This window comes from Pocillopora verrucosa, chromosome 2 (assembly GCF_036669915.1).
Source record: "Pocillopora verrucosa isolate sample1 chromosome 2, ASM3666991v2, whole genome shotgun sequence".
NCBI classification, from domain to species: Eukaryota; Metazoa; Cnidaria; class Anthozoa; order Scleractinia; family Pocilloporidae; genus Pocillopora; species Pocillopora verrucosa.
Genome location: NC_089313.1, coordinates 8,833,184 through 8,853,155, shown reverse-complemented (window position 1 = coordinate 8,853,155; position 19,972 = coordinate 8,833,184). Strand labels below are relative to the sequence as shown.

Here is a 19,972-nt window from a genome sequence, read left to right as displayed (position 1 = left end):
ATTAAACTCTGTTACTGCGAATTTGGGATTAGGAAAAATGGAAATTGTGATCAAAAGTATTTATCAAAATCACTGAGAATAGGAACTAATCAATTATCAAATACGTTCAAGACGTATCAAGAAAAGCGAATCAGCCTAAAGTTGAGCAGTGAATAAAGGGGTAAGTTTCTAAAGAAACTGGTGCTGCGTCGGTGGGAGAGTATAGCAGGTAATTTAGTGTCAACAACTGGGTTGAAAACGTAAATTAGCCACCGTAAAGGGTAAAAAAGCTGACGTTTCGAGCGTTAGCCCTTCGTCAGAGCGTTAGCCCCTCTGACGAAGGGCTAACGCTCGAAACGTCAGCTTTTTTACCCTTTACGGTGGCTAATTTACGTTTTCAACCCAGTTGTTAACACTAAATTACCTGCTAAAGTTGAGCAGGCTTTGTTTAACGATTAACAATGACCGTATATGGCTACTCTGGAACAATGGCGGAAACAGCTTTAAAATACACGCGGGATTTTTCAAAATTTCTGATTATCATACGAGCGGCAGATTTAAACCATCGGCAAAACTGATGATAAGACAAATCCTCCCCGTGGGGGTGATTCTGGTAGATTTGTTAGGATGCAAATAGTCACGGTGGGGTGGATGGTGGGGCGACTGTAGCTTTCGTATCTGAAGTAAAGAGGTGCCACCGTTTTTACCTTTATATTGCCTACAACTGGCGAAAGATATATTCAATTAGAGGCTCACTGTACGATACAAAGGTGATGAGAGCATGTGTAACCTGGTATTAACGTCCGAAGCCTACCACGCCGTTGAATCATATAGAAGACTATCGTCATTTGCTCGATTGTTTAATGTGCGTGTATTTAAATTTCGCGCTGCGTGAATGAGATTTTGTTCCCGATGTGCATAAAAAGGTTCGTATTCTCCTTCCTCTAGCGTGTGATTTAAACCTGGTAATAACGTTCGAAGCCTCGCGCGTCGTTAATTCATGTAGTTTTACGGGTATCATTCTCTTTCCGTATTTCAATTCAACGAAGGAGTTAAAAAAAACAATGGCGAGTGGAAATAGTCGCATACGCTCGTCAATTTCTCCCATTTGACTCGACTGTTCAATCCGAGTTTATTTAAATTTCGCGCGTCGTAAGCAAGAAAAACTGAATAATCTCCTCCCACAATTTTTTTGTGTTTACACAAACCGACATCTAATTGATACCTATTCATCCTTTTTCGCATCGTCATGTTCTGCTAGTTTCTTTCTTTTTTTTTTGCTCAACAGGTTACGTGTATTCAATCACGTCACTGACGTTGTCAGATTCATCTACCAATTTTTAGGGCAATCAAATTTCGCGCTACGAAAGTTATCCTACTTTCTTAGTTTGCATAAAGCGCTGCGCAATCGCCTCCCATAATTTTCTTTCGCGCTATAGACCGCCTCCTAATAGAAACTCAATTGAAATCCTGTCGTGACAATTTAACGTTAAGGCGCTTTGAAAACACTAGACAAATTTAAAAACAGGTAATTAAGTGTTAACAACTCAATTGAAAATGTAAACTGGCCACCGTAAAGAGTAAAAAAGTTGACGTTTCGAGTGTTAGCCCTTCGTCAATCGCTTAAATTACCTGCTATACTCTCCCACTCTTTTCACATCTTAAAGCGATGAAAAAAAAATCACACCTTCCTTAGATGCCACGCGCGAGGTAAAAGACAAAAGGAACAAATAAAAAGTGATAACAAACGCGCTCTGCGAAAACCTCGAAAAACTTGCTTTTAGCAGTATTTCATTCTAAAAACATTTCTAGAATTCAGTTTTGACAGTTTTTAGAAAAGTCTCGTACAAGCAAGATCTGCTTTTCCTTTTTTAAAAGTAGAACGGTCACTCCAACTGCAAGTAGTCTCAAAGTACTTAAATGAATGACAACAACAACGCTTTGTTCAACAAATGTTTCTAGATTTATTCTCGCTTCATCAACTATGATTTGGTTACATTAACATAAGATAAGGGTAGCCTTACATTAGAGATTTGGTTGACTAAGCATTTCGACAATCCTATTTTTTTTTAAAATAATAATAATAATAACCTTTATTCGTTACCTTTGGCGATAAGAATTACGGTAATATTACAATAAAAATTCAAAACACTACATATTATATATACATATCAAATCAAGTTAAGTTTAGCACCTCTAGGAACAAATGATTGTTTGTGCCTAACAGTGCGTGATACAGGTATTCTGAGGTGCGCTGGGTTAGTCTTACAAGATCTTCGATTATGGCCATGATCCACTGGCTTTTCTAAAAAACGTTTACAAGGATGTGCTTCAGATTCTAGGATACGTTTAAATTCTTTCCTCGTCAAATTCTGACGCCTAGTTACAAGTGACTCAACAGTATCCTTAGTGAGACCAATGACATTTAGACATCTATTCTGCACTCTCCGTAGATCTTCTTCGAGGTAAATGGGCAGCCCTCCCCAGACAGGCGAGACATATTCCAAAACAGGTCTAATCCTAGAGATGTGAGTTGTAAGGCCAATGTCCCTGGGGAGATGGGCTGTTCTACAGACCCTAAGATAGTGGATCCGTTTACACGCTTTGCTGACAATACTTGAGACATGTGTATTCCACTTGAGATCGTTCTGTACATATACACCCAGTAGTTTAAACTCTGAAACCCTCTCCAGTTCAGTAGGCCCGATATTAATAGGAGCAGGAATTGGACAGGACTTTTTGAAGGTGATCCACATATCTTTGGTCTTTCTAGGGCCATAGGGTTATAGTCAAGCCTTTCTCGGGCGCTACGACAACGGCCATGAATCACTATCTCAAGCCAAATCTAGAACCTTCGCCCAAAGAAGCGATTTTACACATTGGGACTAATGATCTTAAAACCAGGGAACCAAAGGCTGTTGCGGAATCGATTGTGGATCTCGCGAGGCAGATCGAGGGCACCTGCGATACTATAGTCACGCTGTCGGAGCTTGTATGCAGAAAAGATAAGCTTGACCAGGCAGTGAAAACAGCCAACAAGTATCTAAAGAAGTTCTGCCATCAAAATGGATGGAAATTAACCCATCATGAGAACATATCTCATAGCGTACTCAACAAAGATGGACTGCACTTAAATTTTAAAGGTAATGAGCAGTTTTATAACAATTTTAAATCGCACCTAGAATGAGATAATGTGTTTTCCGTCAATGCCGTGCGGGACCGATTAAGCAACCAGAGAGCCGAAAAATCTATCTCACTATTTCCTCCTTTGCGCGGTTTTAAAATGGCATCACTCAATATTAATCAATTAACAACACATATAGACGAGCTAAGAATCCTATTCGCAGACAATATCGATATTGTTTCCATAAATGAAACGAAACTGAACGAGAGTATTCGAGATCATGAAGTTCATATTTCGGGATACGAAATAATTCGCCGCGATAGACTTACAAAATCCGGCGGAGGGGTATGCTTCTATGTAAAAACCTCAATCAACTTTACTGTACGAAATGACCTACATATGGATGCATTAGAAAATCTTTGCTTGGAAATCCATAAGCCAAATTCAAAACCTTTTGTGATTGTTACTTGGTACAGACCACCTGACTCTCCTATTGGCATTTTTTCACCTTTTGAATCCCTAATTGGAAAATTGGATAGTGAAAATGTAGAATTTTTTGTACTGGGAGACATGAACTGTGATATGATCAATACTCGATATGACAATGATGTATCCAAATTAAGGAGTATTGCCGATGTCTACGGACTCGAGCAGCTCATCTCTGAACCGACAAGGATAACACCCACCTCTTCAACTCTAATTGATTTAATCTATACCAACTGCTCAGATAAGATCGTTTGTTCGGGAGTATGTCACATCGGGATAAGTGATCATAGCATGGTGTATGTATATAGAAAACTTGCCCAGAACGGAATGTCTAATGGACATAATTCTATTACATATAGAAATTTCCGAAATTTCGATCGTCAAAATTTTCGTTATCACATCCTATCTCAATGTTGGGATAATGTATGAGTCTTCCAACCCAAACGTGATGTGGCAGCAATGGAAATGTACATTTCTAGCTATTGCTGACAAACATGCCCCACTGAAAACGATGCGTGTTCGTTCAAGGAGTTCTCCATGGATTACCTCTGAATTGAAAGACTCTATGCATAATAGAGACATATTAAAAATCAAAGCTAGCAAGACAAATGATCCTAACGATTGGGCATTATTTAACAAACAAAGAAATATAACCAATAAGCAAATACGCTCAGCTAAGCTAGTTTATTACCAAAATAGTTTTAATAAGCACACCAGCGACTCCCGAAAGACCTGGCAGACTATAAACGAGCTAACCTCTCGAAAATCTGGGAAAACGTCAGTGGTGTCACTAAAAGTGAACGGATTAACGATAACTAATCCGTTGGAGCTATCAAACGAATTCAATAACCACTTTGCTAATATTGGTCCAAACTTTGCCAGTGAGATAAATTGCGATAGTGGTGGCTATCAAAGATATCTTACCGCTACAGATAAACGGTTTAAGCTCCAACCCACCAATCCAAATAAAGTATTTTCACTTTTAAATAAACTAGACAAGTCAAAGGCAACGGGCCTTGACAAAATATCTGCTAGGTTGGTCAGGGAATGTGCTGATCTTATTTGTGTAGCGATATGTGATATTTTCAATCAATCTATTAACCAAGGGACGTTCCCAGATGACTGGAAATATGCAAGGGTTTCCCCTCTTTATAAACAGGGTGACCGCGGTGATGTAAACAATTACCGCCCAATATCGGTGATTCCAATAGTGGCGAAGGCGTTTGAAAAGGTAGTTTATGAACAGTTATATGCCTATTTGAAAGAGCACGATATTCTATGTCAAAACCAGTCAGGTTTTCGTGCTAATCATTCAACTGTAACAGCTTTGTTGGAAGCGACAGATTCTTGGGCATATGATATTGATAACGGGAAAATCAATGGAGTGATTTTTCTGGATTTGAAGAAAGCTTTTGACACTGTTGATCATCCGATTCTTCTATCGAAACTAAACTATTATGGTATACATGGCAAATCTTTCAAATGGTTTCAGTCATATCTAGAAAACCGCACACAAAAATGCTCTGTGAACGGGTCGCTTTCCAATAGCTACTCACTGACATGCGGCGTCCCTCAAGGGACCATCCTCGGTCCATTATTGTTCTTATTATATATTAACGATCTTCCAAATTGCTTATCAAATTGTAAACCAAGAATGTACGCTGACGACACGCACCTTACATATGCGGGCAGTAATCTTGAGAATGTTCAGTTTTGTCTAAATGAAGACCTAGCAAACGTTTTCAACTGGCTACAAGCAAACAAACTTACATTGAACATGACCAAAACCGAATTCATGCTAATAGGGTCGAGGCAGAGACTGAATACTCTCACAGCTTCACCAACAATTACAATGAACAATACTCAAGTGAGCCAGGTTACAACTACGAAATCGCTTGGTGTAATAATAGACGATAAACTCGATTGGCATGGTCACATCGAAAAATTAACCAAAAAGATCGCCTCTGGTATCGGGGCCCTAAAGCGAATTAGGCACTTGATCCCAGCATCAACCTTACATCTCGTTTATCAAGCCTTAGTAAAACCTCACTTTGATTATTGTGACATTGTTTGGGGTAACTATGGGAAAACGCTACAAGACAAACTGCAGAAATTGCAGAATAGAGCAGCCCGTGTGTTGACATTCTCTAACTATGATGCTGATGCAACTGAGCTACTCGAGTTTTTAAGGTGGAAAAATCTTACACGCCAGCAGGAAATCCACAAAGCCACCATGATGTTTAGATGTCTGCACGGGCTAGCTCCAGAGTATCTGTGTTCAAAGTTTACGTGGCGTGACTCTGCTTATGACCTAAGGGACTCTGAAAATAAGCTCAATGTTCCCTTACCGCGCACTAATTATTACCGAAAGCTTTAGCTACAATGGCGCCACATTATGGAACAGTCTACCATGCGATATAAGGAACACAGAGTCTCTGGGAGTATTTAAACGTAAGATCAATGACATTCTTTCAGTCTAACGCACGGCACTCACGGAAAACAGCTTTTAGTGTTATAGTATATAGTTTGAGTTTTACATATTCTAGTGTATGTGATATGTATTTTTTAGGCTGATGAATTGACCGTGTTTAAATAAAAATAAAATGAAATGAAATAAATGAAATGAAAGCTCCATTTTATTCTGCACAGCCCATCTTTCCAAGTAAGTCACAGCATCCTGCATTTGACTGACAGAGTCCTTAAAAACAAGTTCGTATAGGGTGCAGTCATCAGCGTACTTGCAAGTGGATACAGGTGTTCCCCTTAGGATGCAGTCCTCAATATCGTTGACAAGCACATTAAAAAGTGTAGGAGAAATGACACCGCCCTGGGGTACACCAGCAATCACCTCACCATGTCTGGAGAGGACTCCCGGGAGCTTAACCTGCTGTGTTCTGCCTGATAGGTAGCTCTGAGTCCATTTCCAAAAGCTCATGGTGATGCCCATGCCCGCGAGTTTAGTCAACAGAACGCCATGATCCACCAGATCGAAGGCTTTTCGGAATTCTACAAAGACCACATGCACGCCATTATATAGACTTCCAGAATCTGTAACGTTATACCAGTCTTGTGTGATGCTGGCAAGCGCAGTCATAGTAGATCTGTCCGCCGTAAAAGCGTGTTGGGAAGCATTAAGACTTAGGTCCTTTAGGTTTAGCTTAAGCTGGATCCTCTCCAGTACCTTGGCGACTTGTGGCAAAACTGAAATCTGCCTAAAGTCATCGTCTATATCCGTGGGATTATCAACCTTAGGTACCGGGCTGACCAAAGCATGCTTGTAACTAGTAGGATACTTGGACTGTACTATACTGGCACAAATAATATCGTGTACAACAGGTGCCAGTTCTTCGTGAAACCGTTTAAGGAGCCACTCAGGCACACCGTCAACACCTGTTGCTTTCCTCGGATTCACATGTTTGAGTATGGCTTTAACTTGCCCAATGTTTGGAACAGGCGGAGGTCTGTCGTCCAATTCACTGGCAACCTCGCTGACTGACAGTGCGGTGGTCTCTCGGTCCTTCCAAGGAGCAACAAAAGCATCGAGCAGAAGGTCCGCTGTTTTCTGTAGTTCAGCCTAGTTAGGCGCAGTTGGGGTTCTTGATAACTGCTGGGCACCACAGAGCGAGTAGATATATTTAAACCACTTGCTTGGATTCGTATAACGGATATCGCAGGCCTTCCTTTCATAAAATTTACGCTTCTAGCACTATAAGGGCTGCTACCATTCCACGCTTTCCTTGTCACCTTTAACCCAAGCCTTTTGTCTAGCACCTATCTGATCTTTAATATGCGGCGTCATCCTCTCCTTGTCACTAGGATGCAAACGCACGTGACGCAGGGGAGTACAGGTGTCAAGAGAATTAGTTATTATGTTGTTGAATGCCTCAACTTTTTCATCAACATCAGATGCTTCGTAAACAGCACTCCAGCTTTCCAAATTAAGTTTAAGCCTTAAAGAACGTAGATTATCAGGCTTAAACGTCCTTACAGATCTAGATATTGCTTTCCCATGCCGCTGCTGGTTTAAAGGAGAGAATAGGATGCACTGATGATCAGATCGACCATGCGGTGGTAGAAGTTGTGCTTCACAATATAGCTCACCCATATTCGAAAGAAATTGATCTAGAATATTCTGTCCACGTGTAGGCATTTTCAGACAGAGCAGCTGATGGGTCGATTCTACGAACACCTTGTTGGAGGAGGAAGTGCCAGTGAATCCCTTCATCAGGCCTTGAAGTGGATGAGAAAAACAGGTTTAAATTAAATTAGATGTGACGGTGGTGGCTATGACGTACTGGTCGCTGACTGTCGGCGGGGATCCCTTGTTACCTTGCACATCAAGGTCATTTTTATATTTATCTTTTTATATTTTTTTCTTTTCGGAGAGTTACTATCGACGCCCTCCATGTGAAATATAGAAATAAAAAATGCCTTTCTGCCAATTAGATACAAAAGTTAGCCATTTATATTTATACATATTGTGCTTGGTATAATTGTATTTGCTTCATATCAAAAGATTATTTGAGCCCATGATAAATTGTTGTTTTTCTTTAGTTTTTTAGCAAGAAAAAAACCCCGACAGAGTAAATAATGAGAATTACTTGAGGGAAACAGAGCTGAAAGACTTTTAGACAGATAAATTAAACAGAAAGAAGAAGAGAAAATACTCTATCTGGTGTTTATTCGAAATTATAAAAAGAGCTATCCCAAATAAAGGGAAGATCTTGCTCAAGTTTTTGAGTTTTCCAATATTTTCTATATTCTCAGAAGGATCCATTGGCCACGTAGTCAAGAATTCTTTTGGTTTTCTTAACGCCAAAAAATTATATTTCTGATGTAGTAAGCACGAAACAATGTTGACGTACGTAAGACTCTTAAGTAAAACGAAATCAATAAAGTTAAAACAGTAGTTTGGGTATAAAACGAACCACTAAAATATGTTTTGATTTTTTTCAAAGCTTTTTGTAAGATTTAGATTAAAAAAAAACCTTCAATATGTGAGGAATGATTTTGATGAAGCATCTTAAAGGATCCTTGTCAACCACTCCTCTGTTTTTTTTTTAACGTACAGACAACTGCGAAAAATTCGTTCGTATTAACTCATGCCGGCCCGCAAACACTTTTTACGTGGTGTAAAGGAAGGATTCGCTTAGAGAGAAGCGTTAAACATCCTGAAAACAAATCCGACGCAATTCACATTTAATAAAAAACGTACAGAGCTTTGAAATACGACCAAAGAAGGGAATAGAGGATACTTGACGAAGTTCTGGTGAAATACATGTCTGGAGTTGTGTGTTCCAGTAGAGAAGGGTCATTTAAAATCAAAGAAAACAGCACACAGAAGAAAATGTTGCCTTTTGTAATGCAATATCATCCGGCTTTACCTAACCTTGAAAACATACTGACGGGGAAATGGCACCTCATTCAAAATCACATCGCAAAGAAAAGTCATCAAAATATATTCTAGTCAAAACTAATCTATGAAAACGGAAGTTTAAAATCGTGTCATGTAATACGTCTTCAATGTAATCATTTAACTGCGTTAGTGCATTGTTGTGGTAGCAGGTTGAGATGTTTAAGTGACAGCTGTTGCCTCAGAGAATCCTTCGTCTCGGTCCATAAAAACGCAGAAAAAGAACGAGGTTAATATCCTGCCATCTTGACCGAATAAGCTTGGTCAAGAGAGAACATCATTATATTCCACAGTAGATCTTAAGTTTTTATTTCATTTTTTGTCTTCATCTCTTCACCCCGCCGTGAGGGGAGAAAATGAATAGATAAATAAATAAATAAATGAAAAAAGAAAGCTTAACAGTTTCCACTTATAGTTACATCGTACGTGAACTGATTACTAAGGTGGAGTGACGCCATGGAGGGCTAGAAATGCAATATCCTATGTTCAAAAAATGTATATCCCAGCCTCCAAATTGTCTGACCTACAAGTCAGTGGACTCCCTTATCCAAGTTTGTAATTTGGTTTATGCCTTGTTAACTCCATCACTGATCACTCAAGTATTACGTTATCACATTTTTTCAAAATCTATTGTACTTTAGGGTCTGAGTCAGTGATATACGGAAAGGTATTGGTCAGCGTACTCGTTATTTTGGTAGCTGTCATTTGATGCCAATTGTTCGTCAGTATAACGGTTTGCAGCAATGCTTCTCGACTTAAGTCTAGCAAATAAGAAGACGCTGATTGATATCAGCGAGCTCGCAATGTGACATGAATACTAGTCAGAGGATTTTTTGGTGCAACAGCTGTCACTTTAACATTTCAATGTGGGTGTCGCTATAACAAAAATGCACTGTCGGAGTTAAACGATTGCATTGGAGGCTTATTACATATAGGACTAAATGACATTACATTTTGAACTTTTTTACATTTAGGACCAAACATGTAGGACTTTATTACATTAGGGACCAAAAGTTATAACATTTATGATTTTATTACATTTAGGACAGTTATTACATTAAGGCCTTCAACAGCTTTTAGTGTTATGCAGGCTGGTCAATACTTCAAGTTTTAACTGGTCACTGGCTTTTTGTTTTATGCGTCCTGTACGAAGCTTGGTGCAGTGGCTTTAGGTCTTCCATGTGTAGGGAAGCGAGATGCCTTCGACTTTTCTAGTTACAAACAAAAATTTTGTCAAGAAAATTGCAAGAAACTGCTACACAACTATCCAGATTATACCACTGATAATTTCAGAAGGCTGCTACCAGAATTTCAGACCTTAAAATATACCTAAATCGCTCGGATGCACTTGGATGATAGACCACATTGGAAATTTCTCGAATTTAGATGACATAGAAAATGGCGGACTAAGCTCGCAATGTCTTGTGGTTGATTACGATTTTTTAACAGAAACCCTTTCGTTGGACAGTTACTTGAGAGAACAAAAATAGTTTGGACCGGGGCAATTGCATTCAAGATCTATTGTATCGAAAAAATAGACACTTAGATAATTGTTATTATTATTAGTATCATTATTTTTAATGTCATTACTGTTGTTGTTGTTCTGTTATTACTTCTTATACTAATTAAAGCTCCTTACCGGTGTTACTTTACAAAACATATATGTAGTATTTTTTCGTATTGTTTGTTGCTTTTGTGACGATAAGTTTTCGCTCGCTAAACTGGAAAACTGACTCTTCGCGGACGGCACAATAACAACTGGGGGGAATAACTCTGTAGAGACGACTTGGCAGCGAGAACGGAAACTCGTCACGATTTCCTGGTACACGGAGATCTACTTCGAGCGAGCTTATACGGACGTCAAGGATAAGACAATCTTTGGTTCCACAGTACTTTTATTCTAGGTCAGGCCAACAAGCGACATGACCTCTAGCATACTCTAGTTTGTAATCATCAAAGCTGTACAAGGTACTTGCTTAAGAAGTAACTGGTGTGAAGTGCTATTGTTACACAAATCGCAATATTTGAATAAGGACACAAAGGAGCGGAAAAAAGTCTCTTTGAAGTTAAACGAAAACTACTTAATTATTCCATCTGTTTCTACGACGGAAAGTATCTCAAAATTAAAAAGACGGATGCAACAACCTCTAGGCCATTAACGTAGGAAACTTAGGTGCAATTTTACAGCTCTGAATTAGAAAACTACCTATCTTAATTGCAGTAGCGCAGCTCAGGAGATAAAAACGGAAAAACAGTTAAAAGTTTCTGCCTATCTATGCAAGATTGGTTTGGAAACCATCGCATGAAAAGAAATTAAATTTACGCGTATAAACTCAGCTGCTATCTACCATGAAAGCCAATGTTTCCAGAAAGACCATTAACACTTATATTTACCTAAAAAAAACCATGTAATAAATAACTAAAGTGCCGACAAGCAGGTGCATACGATGAAAGCGAGTAACAACAAAAATCTATTCAAAAGCTACTGTGGCTTTTATGCATTTTTTGATTTATTAAAATGAAAGGACTTGAAATGGTTAAATGTGAAAGTTTACGAATAAATATGTTCCGAATAACACACACAGGAAAATCAGTAAATTTTCCCGTAACACTTTTCACTAGCATACCTGACCAGACTCCTCGGCGTCTATTTTGTCGTATCGCTCCTTAATCATATCTCCAACTTCCTTCATTCGCTCCAGGCTGTTGGAATTTTGCAAAAGCATCATTATTATACTAAATAAGTGGCTATTTTCGGTTTCAAGTTGCATCTGAATTTAGTACTTCCCAGTTTACACGTAACAACCAAACGTTTTCCCTAAAACATATCATTAGATGTTTGGCTCGGCCGCTATGGTCTGTGAGGCAATGGGCATTATTCCTTGGTAAACACTTGCCAACCTTTATTCCGCTCTTCTTTTTTTTTTGTTTTTCTCAAAGCAATAATTACCAGAATTCACTGTTTTTCTTAAGACCGGTTTTGAGGCGACATCAAAATTTCTCGTGCACTATTCTGCTAGCTACCTCAATCGAGGAATATTTTTTTTGGTATTATAGCCTACTACAAAGAAATTAAAACCAAAAGATGGTTTGAAACTAGCCTGAATCCGGCATAATTATGGTACTTTTCTGGTGCTGAACAGTGAGATTCCGCTTACCGGTTATTATTTCGATTCAAAATGGACTGGCAACGATCCTGTAAATGGGCAAGAAAAAAATCATTACTTGTTCTGTGAACTGGGAGTGAATAGTAGTGGATATTAACCGGGACGCGAAGTGGCGAGGTAAATATCCACAACTTTCACTTTAGTGTCGGTGAAAGTTGTGGATATTTACCTCGCCACTGAAGTTTATAACATACCACACAGAAACAAAAAGTTAGTTTATATCTGTCATTACACCAAAAAATGGTCGGGAGTCAAATTATTCACACGCAATTTTGTCTCTTCAGCTGCTTCGAGATAAATAGAACTTGTCAATCACTTGCGAACTACATAATCAGTGCGGGCGAAAAACAAAATACACTTTCTTGTATAAAGTAAACCTTGATATTGATCTTGGCGGTATCTAAATCAAGGTTGAGCTCGTTAATCATCTTGACCAGAAAAGCTGGGTCATTGGGTCAAGCACCGAACGATAAAACGGACGCGTTTTGATGGAACCACAAAATTTTTGACCCAGGAGCGCAATGAAGCATGGCAGAGCGATCACGGGGATATGCAAAAAAGGCTATTCAACAGTGTTTCTCGTTTGTTGGCCTTCCCGACTCGCTAAAAAATTGGCCTCTAAAACATCACATACTTTTGGGCAGACATCACAGAAATTTTCCAGTTTGTCCATGAAATCTTGAGTATCATTTTCCAAGGCCACAATGCTGTGTTTGGTAGAAAGGAAAGTCACTTCAGGTGGATGCATACATTTTACTTTTAGACTAACTCCCCTCCCTTGAAAAAGAAGCATTACAACTTACCCACTATGTCTACGGCGTTAAAAAGTTTAAGTCTCAATCAACAGTCAGTCATAAAGGTGTGAATTCGAACCAGACCTAAGCAAAGCATATCTGTAAATTGTTTTCCCTCTTAATATTTGTAATTTGTTCTCACGATGTGCAAACTGTTCCTTGAAGATCTCACCAATTCAGAGATAAAGAATCCATCGCAAATAACATAAATGAAAACAATGTCTTACTTGGTGGTGATTGCCTGCATCTTTTCCAGTAGTATCTGTATCGTCAAAAAATTGAAAACCAAAAAAGGAAAAAAACCAACAACAATAACAACTTAACAGACATAATTAACAAGCAGAGGATAGAGAAGCTCTATAACAGTTGGGCCTGTTGCTTTATGATCTGAGCAACCAAAGTTTATCAATAGGGTAGAAGTTGTACTAACCTTTTTGGTCAACAGATTTTCCTTTTCCTTTGCCTTTATTGCTGAGCGGGTGTTCGTCAAGTTATCCTTAAGCTCCTTAAACTTGCTTTTCAGGCTAAGATCGATGAACAATTTTGGTTAAATTATGATTATGGTGCAGTCAACGTTCTCTTAAAGCTGGAACGTCCTGCCTTATCGTCCGGGTGAGATCAATCTTGAGAGACACTGTTTTCGAAGGGAGTGACTGATCCTTCGACAACCTTAGTGAAAGTCATCATCAGAGCCAAACCCTTCACCTTATTCTCCCTTTAAGTAACCACTTTCTTTGCAAATAAACCTTTTTTATTCAGTTTTTAGTGTTTGATGGAGAAAAAACTGAACTATCTTTTAGGCGACCAAAGCTCAATTTTGTTGCAATTTAAGATAACTGTTTTCTCTAATGACGTTCTTTTAATTAGTTTCGATCCTACATTATAAAGGAAAATGATTAAAATCTGAAACTCGCAGGCCAAATTTACGCTCTCCTTTCCTTGAACCCTGGCGGAGAAAAATATTTTAGCTCAAGGGAAGAGAAAAATTAAAGCAAAAAGCCAAAACTGGCTGTATCCACCATCTATTATATACATTTTCTGGCAATTATTTCCTTTAGGAAAATAAGCGGATCTTTCAGACGATAAAAGATGAAGTTCTTTCAAACGATAATTTCTGGAAGAATGAGCGGCTGCGGGCGTCATCCACCTTGGATTCGCGTGTTATCTATATAAGCTTAGATTTATTTCATATAGACTAGAAATCTGTGATATTCTTTCAGTTCACCTCTTGTGTTTATTCTCCAGTTCACTGGGAAATTTGCACCTGGTTAGGAAAAGAGAACATACAATTCTCGGTGAAATAATTAAGTGGAAATCCAGTGTGTAAATCTAATAACTTGAATTTTGAGGGACAGAAAGGAAGATTCTTACCCATTTGAAGCAAGCGCAACAAGAACAAACATAAGGGTAAGGCAAAAACAACGGAGCACAGTGCAGGACACCATCACGCTCAGTTCTTACGCCTGTTAGCTACACACTTTTTGGCCGAAAGGATCGCCCGCATTAAATAAGACAACTTGTTAAATTCGATTTGCTATGTTTAGAATCATTGGACAACAAAGCTGAGACCAACGGATGGTTTTTAAATAAGCTTTGCAAGAGGTTATTGGAGATGAAAAAATTCGATTGCTAGATTCCACATGCACGCACACTTCCCCTTGCAATTCTTTTTGTTTAAGATATAATTAGGTGCAATTATACCTTGACGAGTAATTGTAATATCGTGGGGGAAATTAATCGAACACTAATACACATGCAGCGAATTTGAAACACAGACCTCAAATCAATCATAGATCTCTTCGATTTAGGTGTAATTCATTACGTGTGTGGCGGTGTGGAATGAATTGAAAACGTTGCAACTCTTTGTCATTGAAATGTTCCCTGGTTTCTCCAGAACTCTTTGAAAATGGTTGTTGAAATAGGTTCATGGTGACAAACTTCCTGCATACTTTAAGTATAGGGATGTCGATATCTGATGCCTAAGCTTTGTATCTTTATTGAAACTCGATGAAAAATCTTAAGTAAAAACAGTAGCGTCCGAATCTATCTATTTACAACATGTCACAATTCAGGTCTCCGAGTAAGTAGGAATAAATCCTTGCGTTCCGAATCAATTTTATCTACCAGGTTTTCAAATTGATTAAAAATTTATTTTTGGGAACTTGGCGGTCTACATCATGTATTTATTAAAAAAAGGTCTGTAATGCGGTGCGGTGATTTCGATAACAAGACATTCCAGTTGATCATCACTGGAGTCTTCTCGGACATGGTAATTTATGTTGTTTGGTAAATAAATACATACACCGCCAACAGATCTCCCGTTCACGGCACGTTCCCTTCTAACGACGTCAAATCCCGGTAGATATATTTCTGAATCACTGATGTACTATCACGCTTGTATACACACAATATATGGATTTTTGAACCTCTCATAAATATCTTACGGTCGTCAATATGGGCGGGTAAACTTTTTATATTGAGCGATGCCATAACAAAACCGCGACCAATGCACTAAATTCCGGTTTTGATGGCTTACTCTTATTGCTGCGGGACTCCCTGGAAGGCATACACTTATTGGATTCCCACTCGACAATAATCTAATCTCCTCTTATTTGGTAAATAACTAAACGTTGGAAGGTCGTAGGTTCAACTCTTTGCTTTTTGTAAATTTTCTAAGGAGATTCCCCCGAAAGGTAATTGTTACTTTTGCATCTCAGGTAATGGTAGAAAGCATTAAGAAATCAGAAGCAGCAATAAGCTCCAAATTTATTTTATTTCTTATTAAGATGATCATGAAGCAAAAACGTTGCACACAGCTAAGAAGCAAAAGCGCCATCAGATCTAAAGATATCTGTTGAGAAATATATAAAGTAAGACAAATGAAAATGTCATGAGCAAACAGCCTCTCATAATTTCTATTTCAGCCTTTAGTCGATTCAAAACGAGAGTTTTAACCTCCTGTCAGGGTTTATGACGTCAAAAGAGTGTTGTTTGGTAACTAGATTTGTCTAGACGGATAAATAGTGGCTCTATGTAACTGAATTTAGGGGCCATCACTTTCTTCTAATTAAAAGTATTTTCATCAACTTGTTTACCATTTGTTTTATTCATCCAAGAGCACCAAGATAGTCTTTTCCACCTGTATAATGCCTTGCGGTCAATAACGCCTGTTTCAAGGAACAAAATATCACGACTCGGTATTCAATAATTAAGTCTGAAATGATACGATTTTAAAAATGTTTGGAGTTTTTCGGGGAACGAAATTTTAATTAAAATTGTTTCCCTTGGGGCAAGTCGTTAAGGAACATTTTCCTTGCTTGAATTGGGATAAAGTACTAACTTGAATTCTTTCTCATGTTGAAAGTAAAGGTTTTTAGATCAGTTTTTAGATTTTCAAGAGTTTTTATTTCAATTTTGATTACCAAAACAGGTTCTCGTTTCTTACATAAACCTCGTGTCACTTTCGAAGGTAATAGTTTTCGCCTTTTCAGTTCTGCACTGTTATTATTATTATTATTGTTACTGTTATTTGAATTAATATTGTGTTTCTTCATGATCAGAACTCTTCATTCATTTTGCTATAAACTGAAGCTTCTAACCCATATTGACGAGAAAACATATTTTGCATTTGAACGCATACTGTCGTCCTACAAAAGCTGTACCTTAGCAGGTTCCTCGGCTTCAATTTTATCGTATCGCTCCTTCATCATGCCACCGACTTTCTTCAACCGCTCCAGTCTGTTGGAATATTTCAAAAGCATTATACTTTCCCAGATACACAAGTTTCAATTTTCAGTTTAAAGCTGAATTCAATTTCAGTACTTCCTTGTCTGCATGTTTTGGTCGAGAGCTTTTTTACTTAAGTGCCGCTCTCTCGCTAAGAGCGGTCCTCTCGACTTCCCGTCGGAAAAAAATTTTCTTTTTTTTTGCCCATGAAAAGGGTTTAGGACACATGTTTCAAAAATAGTTTAGTTGTTCTCCAATTCTCTTTTTTTGCGTTACAAGCCAAAAATGATTTTTGGCCAGACCACCCCTGTGGACAGCGATCGAAAGTGTAAATTTCACAGATTTTTTCCAGCGCGCAGCGACTGCAATGATATAGCTCATGGAATTCTATCTTGCTACAAGATGTATTCAGTTAGTCCAAAAACAAAATATGGAGACATCACCAAAAATATTTTTATACCAGCGTGATCAGAAGAGACCCTTCTCTTCGACCTTAATTTGCATATCAAAAATTCATTAATTTGTACGAAAGAATTCTCAAAATGCAAGCCGTAATCGGGCTGAAAAAGCATATCAGTGCATAGTTTATACACCAGTGAGGTCAAGGATAGCCTCAAACCCGCGGGTATATCTCTAGCTTCCGTCCACCAACATCTTAAAAACAACGCAAATCCATGTATTTGCTCAATTAGGCTCGTGTCAAAGAGTATTTGCATAATTCTGACCGTTCAAACTTCGTTCGTTTATCTTCTACGTTGAGGATTTTAGGTTTTCATAACAGCCGAATGGAGAATAGATGCCGAGTTGTCCTAAAACGTTGTGTAAACGTGATCGGTCGGCGTGACACTTGCGCGCTTGCGTGACTAACAAAGTAAACAAAGGTGATCAGAAGGCGCCTCCTCGATAATTTACCCTGAAATATGAGATTATGAACTACGCACAGTGTGGAGATGAAAAGAAGAAGAAGAAAATTCAAATAAAATCAAAGAATAAAATTCGGCACTCTGGTCATTACACACATATCGCGTTGCTTCAAAGGACACACAAACAAGTTAAAATACGTTATAGTGTTTATATTACAAAACAACACGTATACACTCTGAAAGAATTCTTGCAGTTTCTCCCGAGATTTAGCATACGGAACCCGATGAACTAGCCCTCCTTTCTGCAAATTTGTTTTCATCATTAATGATGTTACACTGTTATGGACCACAACGGTTTTGAGCGACAAATTGTGTCATGACAATTTTTGCATCTGCTTAAAATTTCAAAGCTGTCAAATGTCGTCAGGGCTTGATCTGCTCAAGAGACCAGCCGGTATAGTTTGCCAATGGACTCAAACTCCGGTTTCCAGGATTCATCGTACGTCGTTTCAAAGTTTTAAAATCCACGAGTTTCGCAACGAAAGAAAGTTAATGCCTTCTTGGTAAATTTCAGTCAGCTCAATACCAATAGAGCAAATATTTGTCTTCCTATGATTTATTGGCCACTGATTGGCTCTGCCACTGTGGTCTTTAAGTCAATGGGCATTATTCTTTGCTGAAACGGAAGTCAGCTGCTAATCTTTATTTCCTTTTTGTTCAGGATTTGCTGATTATGAAAAACACCGTTTTTTGACTGCAACATACAAAATTCTGTCAGCCACCTCATTCGAGGGATGAAAGTTCGACGAAAGTCCAATAAGTGGAAATTTCATCCTAAGGATACAGTGCAATTGGTATGAAGAAAGCGTTTAGTGTTACATTAATCATTGTAGTATAATTGTGATACCACTCACCGGTTGCTATTTCGACCTGAAATAAATTGGCAACGGTCCTGTGAATGAACAAATCAAAATAAAGTTTAACTTGATCGTAAGGGTATCTAAGTGCTTGTCAACCATCTTGGTAAATTAATGAAATGAATGCACTTCGATGGAGTAACCAAGTTTTTGCTCGAAGAGCGCATTGAGTCACAACCCAAGCAAGGAAACACGACCTCGGGAATATGGCAACAGAATTTACAGATTTTGTCATAAGGCAATTAATAATTATTGTATATAGTTCGTTAGACGTTCTGATTCGTCAAAAAAAATAAGCCCCCCAAAACAACGCATTCCACGTAGGTTGTTATTAAATTATGAAATTTAAATACTGCGTAATCTTTTCTCGCTTAACCTGAATCTCGTGGTTGAAAGAGCCTATGCGACTAAACCATTTAGATTGGGCGTTAACTGTACTACTAACAGTTTTCTTTTAAACTGAAAAAAGGGTCATCATACCGTTGGGCAGCTATCACAGAAATTATCCAGTTTATCCATGAACAGTAGGATATCATTTTCCAAGGCTGTAATTCTGTGTTTGAGGAAAAATGGATGTATACATGAGTTACCAGCCGTTTTGTACCCACAGTCGTCTCGTACCGACGGTCGTTTCGTACCCAGTCATTTGGTCCCCCTCTCGGTCGTTTTTCATCCAGCTAGGTGAGTCGTTTCGTACCCAGACCAACAAAATATTTTTTCCATGCTTAGTATGTTTAAAGCAAGGTCGTTTTATTGTCGTAAATTAAAATATTACCGGGTTAAATAAAATTTGTTAACGTGGTAATGTTGGATGGCCATAGTTTTCCTTGACTGATAACTTTGGATTGGTGGTTTGTAGTGTTCAAATGAACGAATGATGAAGTAAAAATGTAAGCCTTTTGTTAGTAGACTCCTTTCGAAAATGGATAGAAATTGTTATCATTTTATCTGCTAATACTAATTTTGTTTGTTTCTCTTTGTTAGAATAAAATAATTTGTTACTGTTGAGAACTAAGGGAAAAAACACACTTACACGAGCTTTTACTGTTAAGAAAGTCACAATTATAGACATAGCCTGCAGAGCAGGCGTAATTTTGGCGAGCGAGTGCTCAGTATTTTCTTAACGAAAATTATGGCCGCCATCTTAGATTTTAATGGCAGCGGAAGGCTGGGGAGAGAAAGAAATTTGTCCAAAGGGGGCGGTCGACGGTTAAAATTAAGGAGAGGAGTGGGGTTAAGAGATTAAGCTCCAGATGTCAATCACAAGCCAAGTGTGTCATTTGGACATTTTGTTCTTTCTGGGAAATTCGAAAGATGGCAAACTCTGTAAATGATGAAGTTGTTAGTTTCAATTCCGCCTTAGGGAAAGCACTTAAGAATCCTTCTGGATTTAATGTGCCTCGCGCATTAAGATCGGAACAAAAAGAAGCAACTTCTACACTGCTTTTGGAGGAGATCTATTGGGCGTGTTACCAACTGGCTTTTAGGAAAGCCTGATATTTC

At 38.4% G+C, this 19,972-nt stretch overlaps 2 protein-coding genes and 1 long non-coding RNA gene across 3 annotated transcripts; 1 reads left to right on the top strand and 2 right to left on the bottom strand.

The window, feature by feature from the left end:
• The first annotated feature begins 2,800 nt into the window (after positions 1–2,800).
• LOC131799570 (uncharacterized) lies at positions 2,801–4,018 on the top strand. Its single transcript, XM_059117285.2, has 2 exons — positions 2,801–3,018; positions 3,208–4,018. The coding sequence occupies exons 1-2, from the start codon at positions 2,801–2,803 to the stop codon at positions 4,016–4,018; spliced, it is 1,029 nt and encodes a 342-aa protein (XP_058973268.2).
• A 6,034-nt stretch (positions 4,019–10,052) lies between these two features.
• LOC131799613 (uncharacterized) lies at positions 10,053–14,435 on the bottom strand. The gene is made up of 8 exons (XM_059117317.2): positions 14,335–14,435; positions 14,189–14,227; positions 13,394–13,487; positions 13,191–13,225; positions 12,804–12,876; positions 12,161–12,198; positions 11,630–11,705; positions 10,053–10,213 (listed from the first exon to the last, which is right to left on the bottom strand). Exons 1-8 carry the CDS (start codon positions 14,406–14,408, stop codon positions 10,121–10,123), a joined length of 522 nt encoding a protein of 173 aa, XP_058973300.2. The 5' UTR covers positions 14,409–14,435; the 3' UTR covers positions 10,053–10,120.
• A 2,192-nt stretch (positions 14,436–16,627) lies between these two features.
• LOC136278894 (uncharacterized) lies at positions 16,628–19,022 on the bottom strand. Its single transcript, XR_010716617.1, has 3 exons — positions 18,950–19,022; positions 18,467–18,504; positions 16,628–16,701 (listed from the first exon to the last, which is right to left on the bottom strand). It is a non-coding gene; the product is annotated as an uncharacterized lncRNA (long non-coding RNA).
• Positions 19,023–19,972: the final 950 nt, after the last annotated feature.

Bases quoted from the DNA above. Each gene is read 5' to 3' on its own strand.
- LOC131799570 (XM_059117285.2), top strand. From the start codon at position 2,801: ATGAATCACTATCTCAAGCCAAATCTAGAACCTTCGCCCAAAGAAGCG. The intron at 3,019-3,207 runs GTATCTAAAGAA...GGACCGATTAAG, and splicing joins GCAGTGAAAACAGCCAACAA to CAACCAGAGAGCCGAAAAAT.
- LOC131799613 (XM_059117317.2), bottom strand. From the start codon at position 14,408: ATGGTGTCCTGCACTGTGCTCCGTTGTTTTTGCCTTACCCTTATGTTT. The intron at 13,226-13,393 runs GTTAGTACAACT...TTGACGATACAG, and splicing joins AAAATCTGTTGACCAAAAAG to ATACTACTGGAAAAGATGCA. The intron at 12,877-13,190 runs GTAAGACATTGT...TACCAAACACAG, and splicing joins ATGCAGGCAATCACCACCAA to CATTGTGGCCTTGGAAAATG.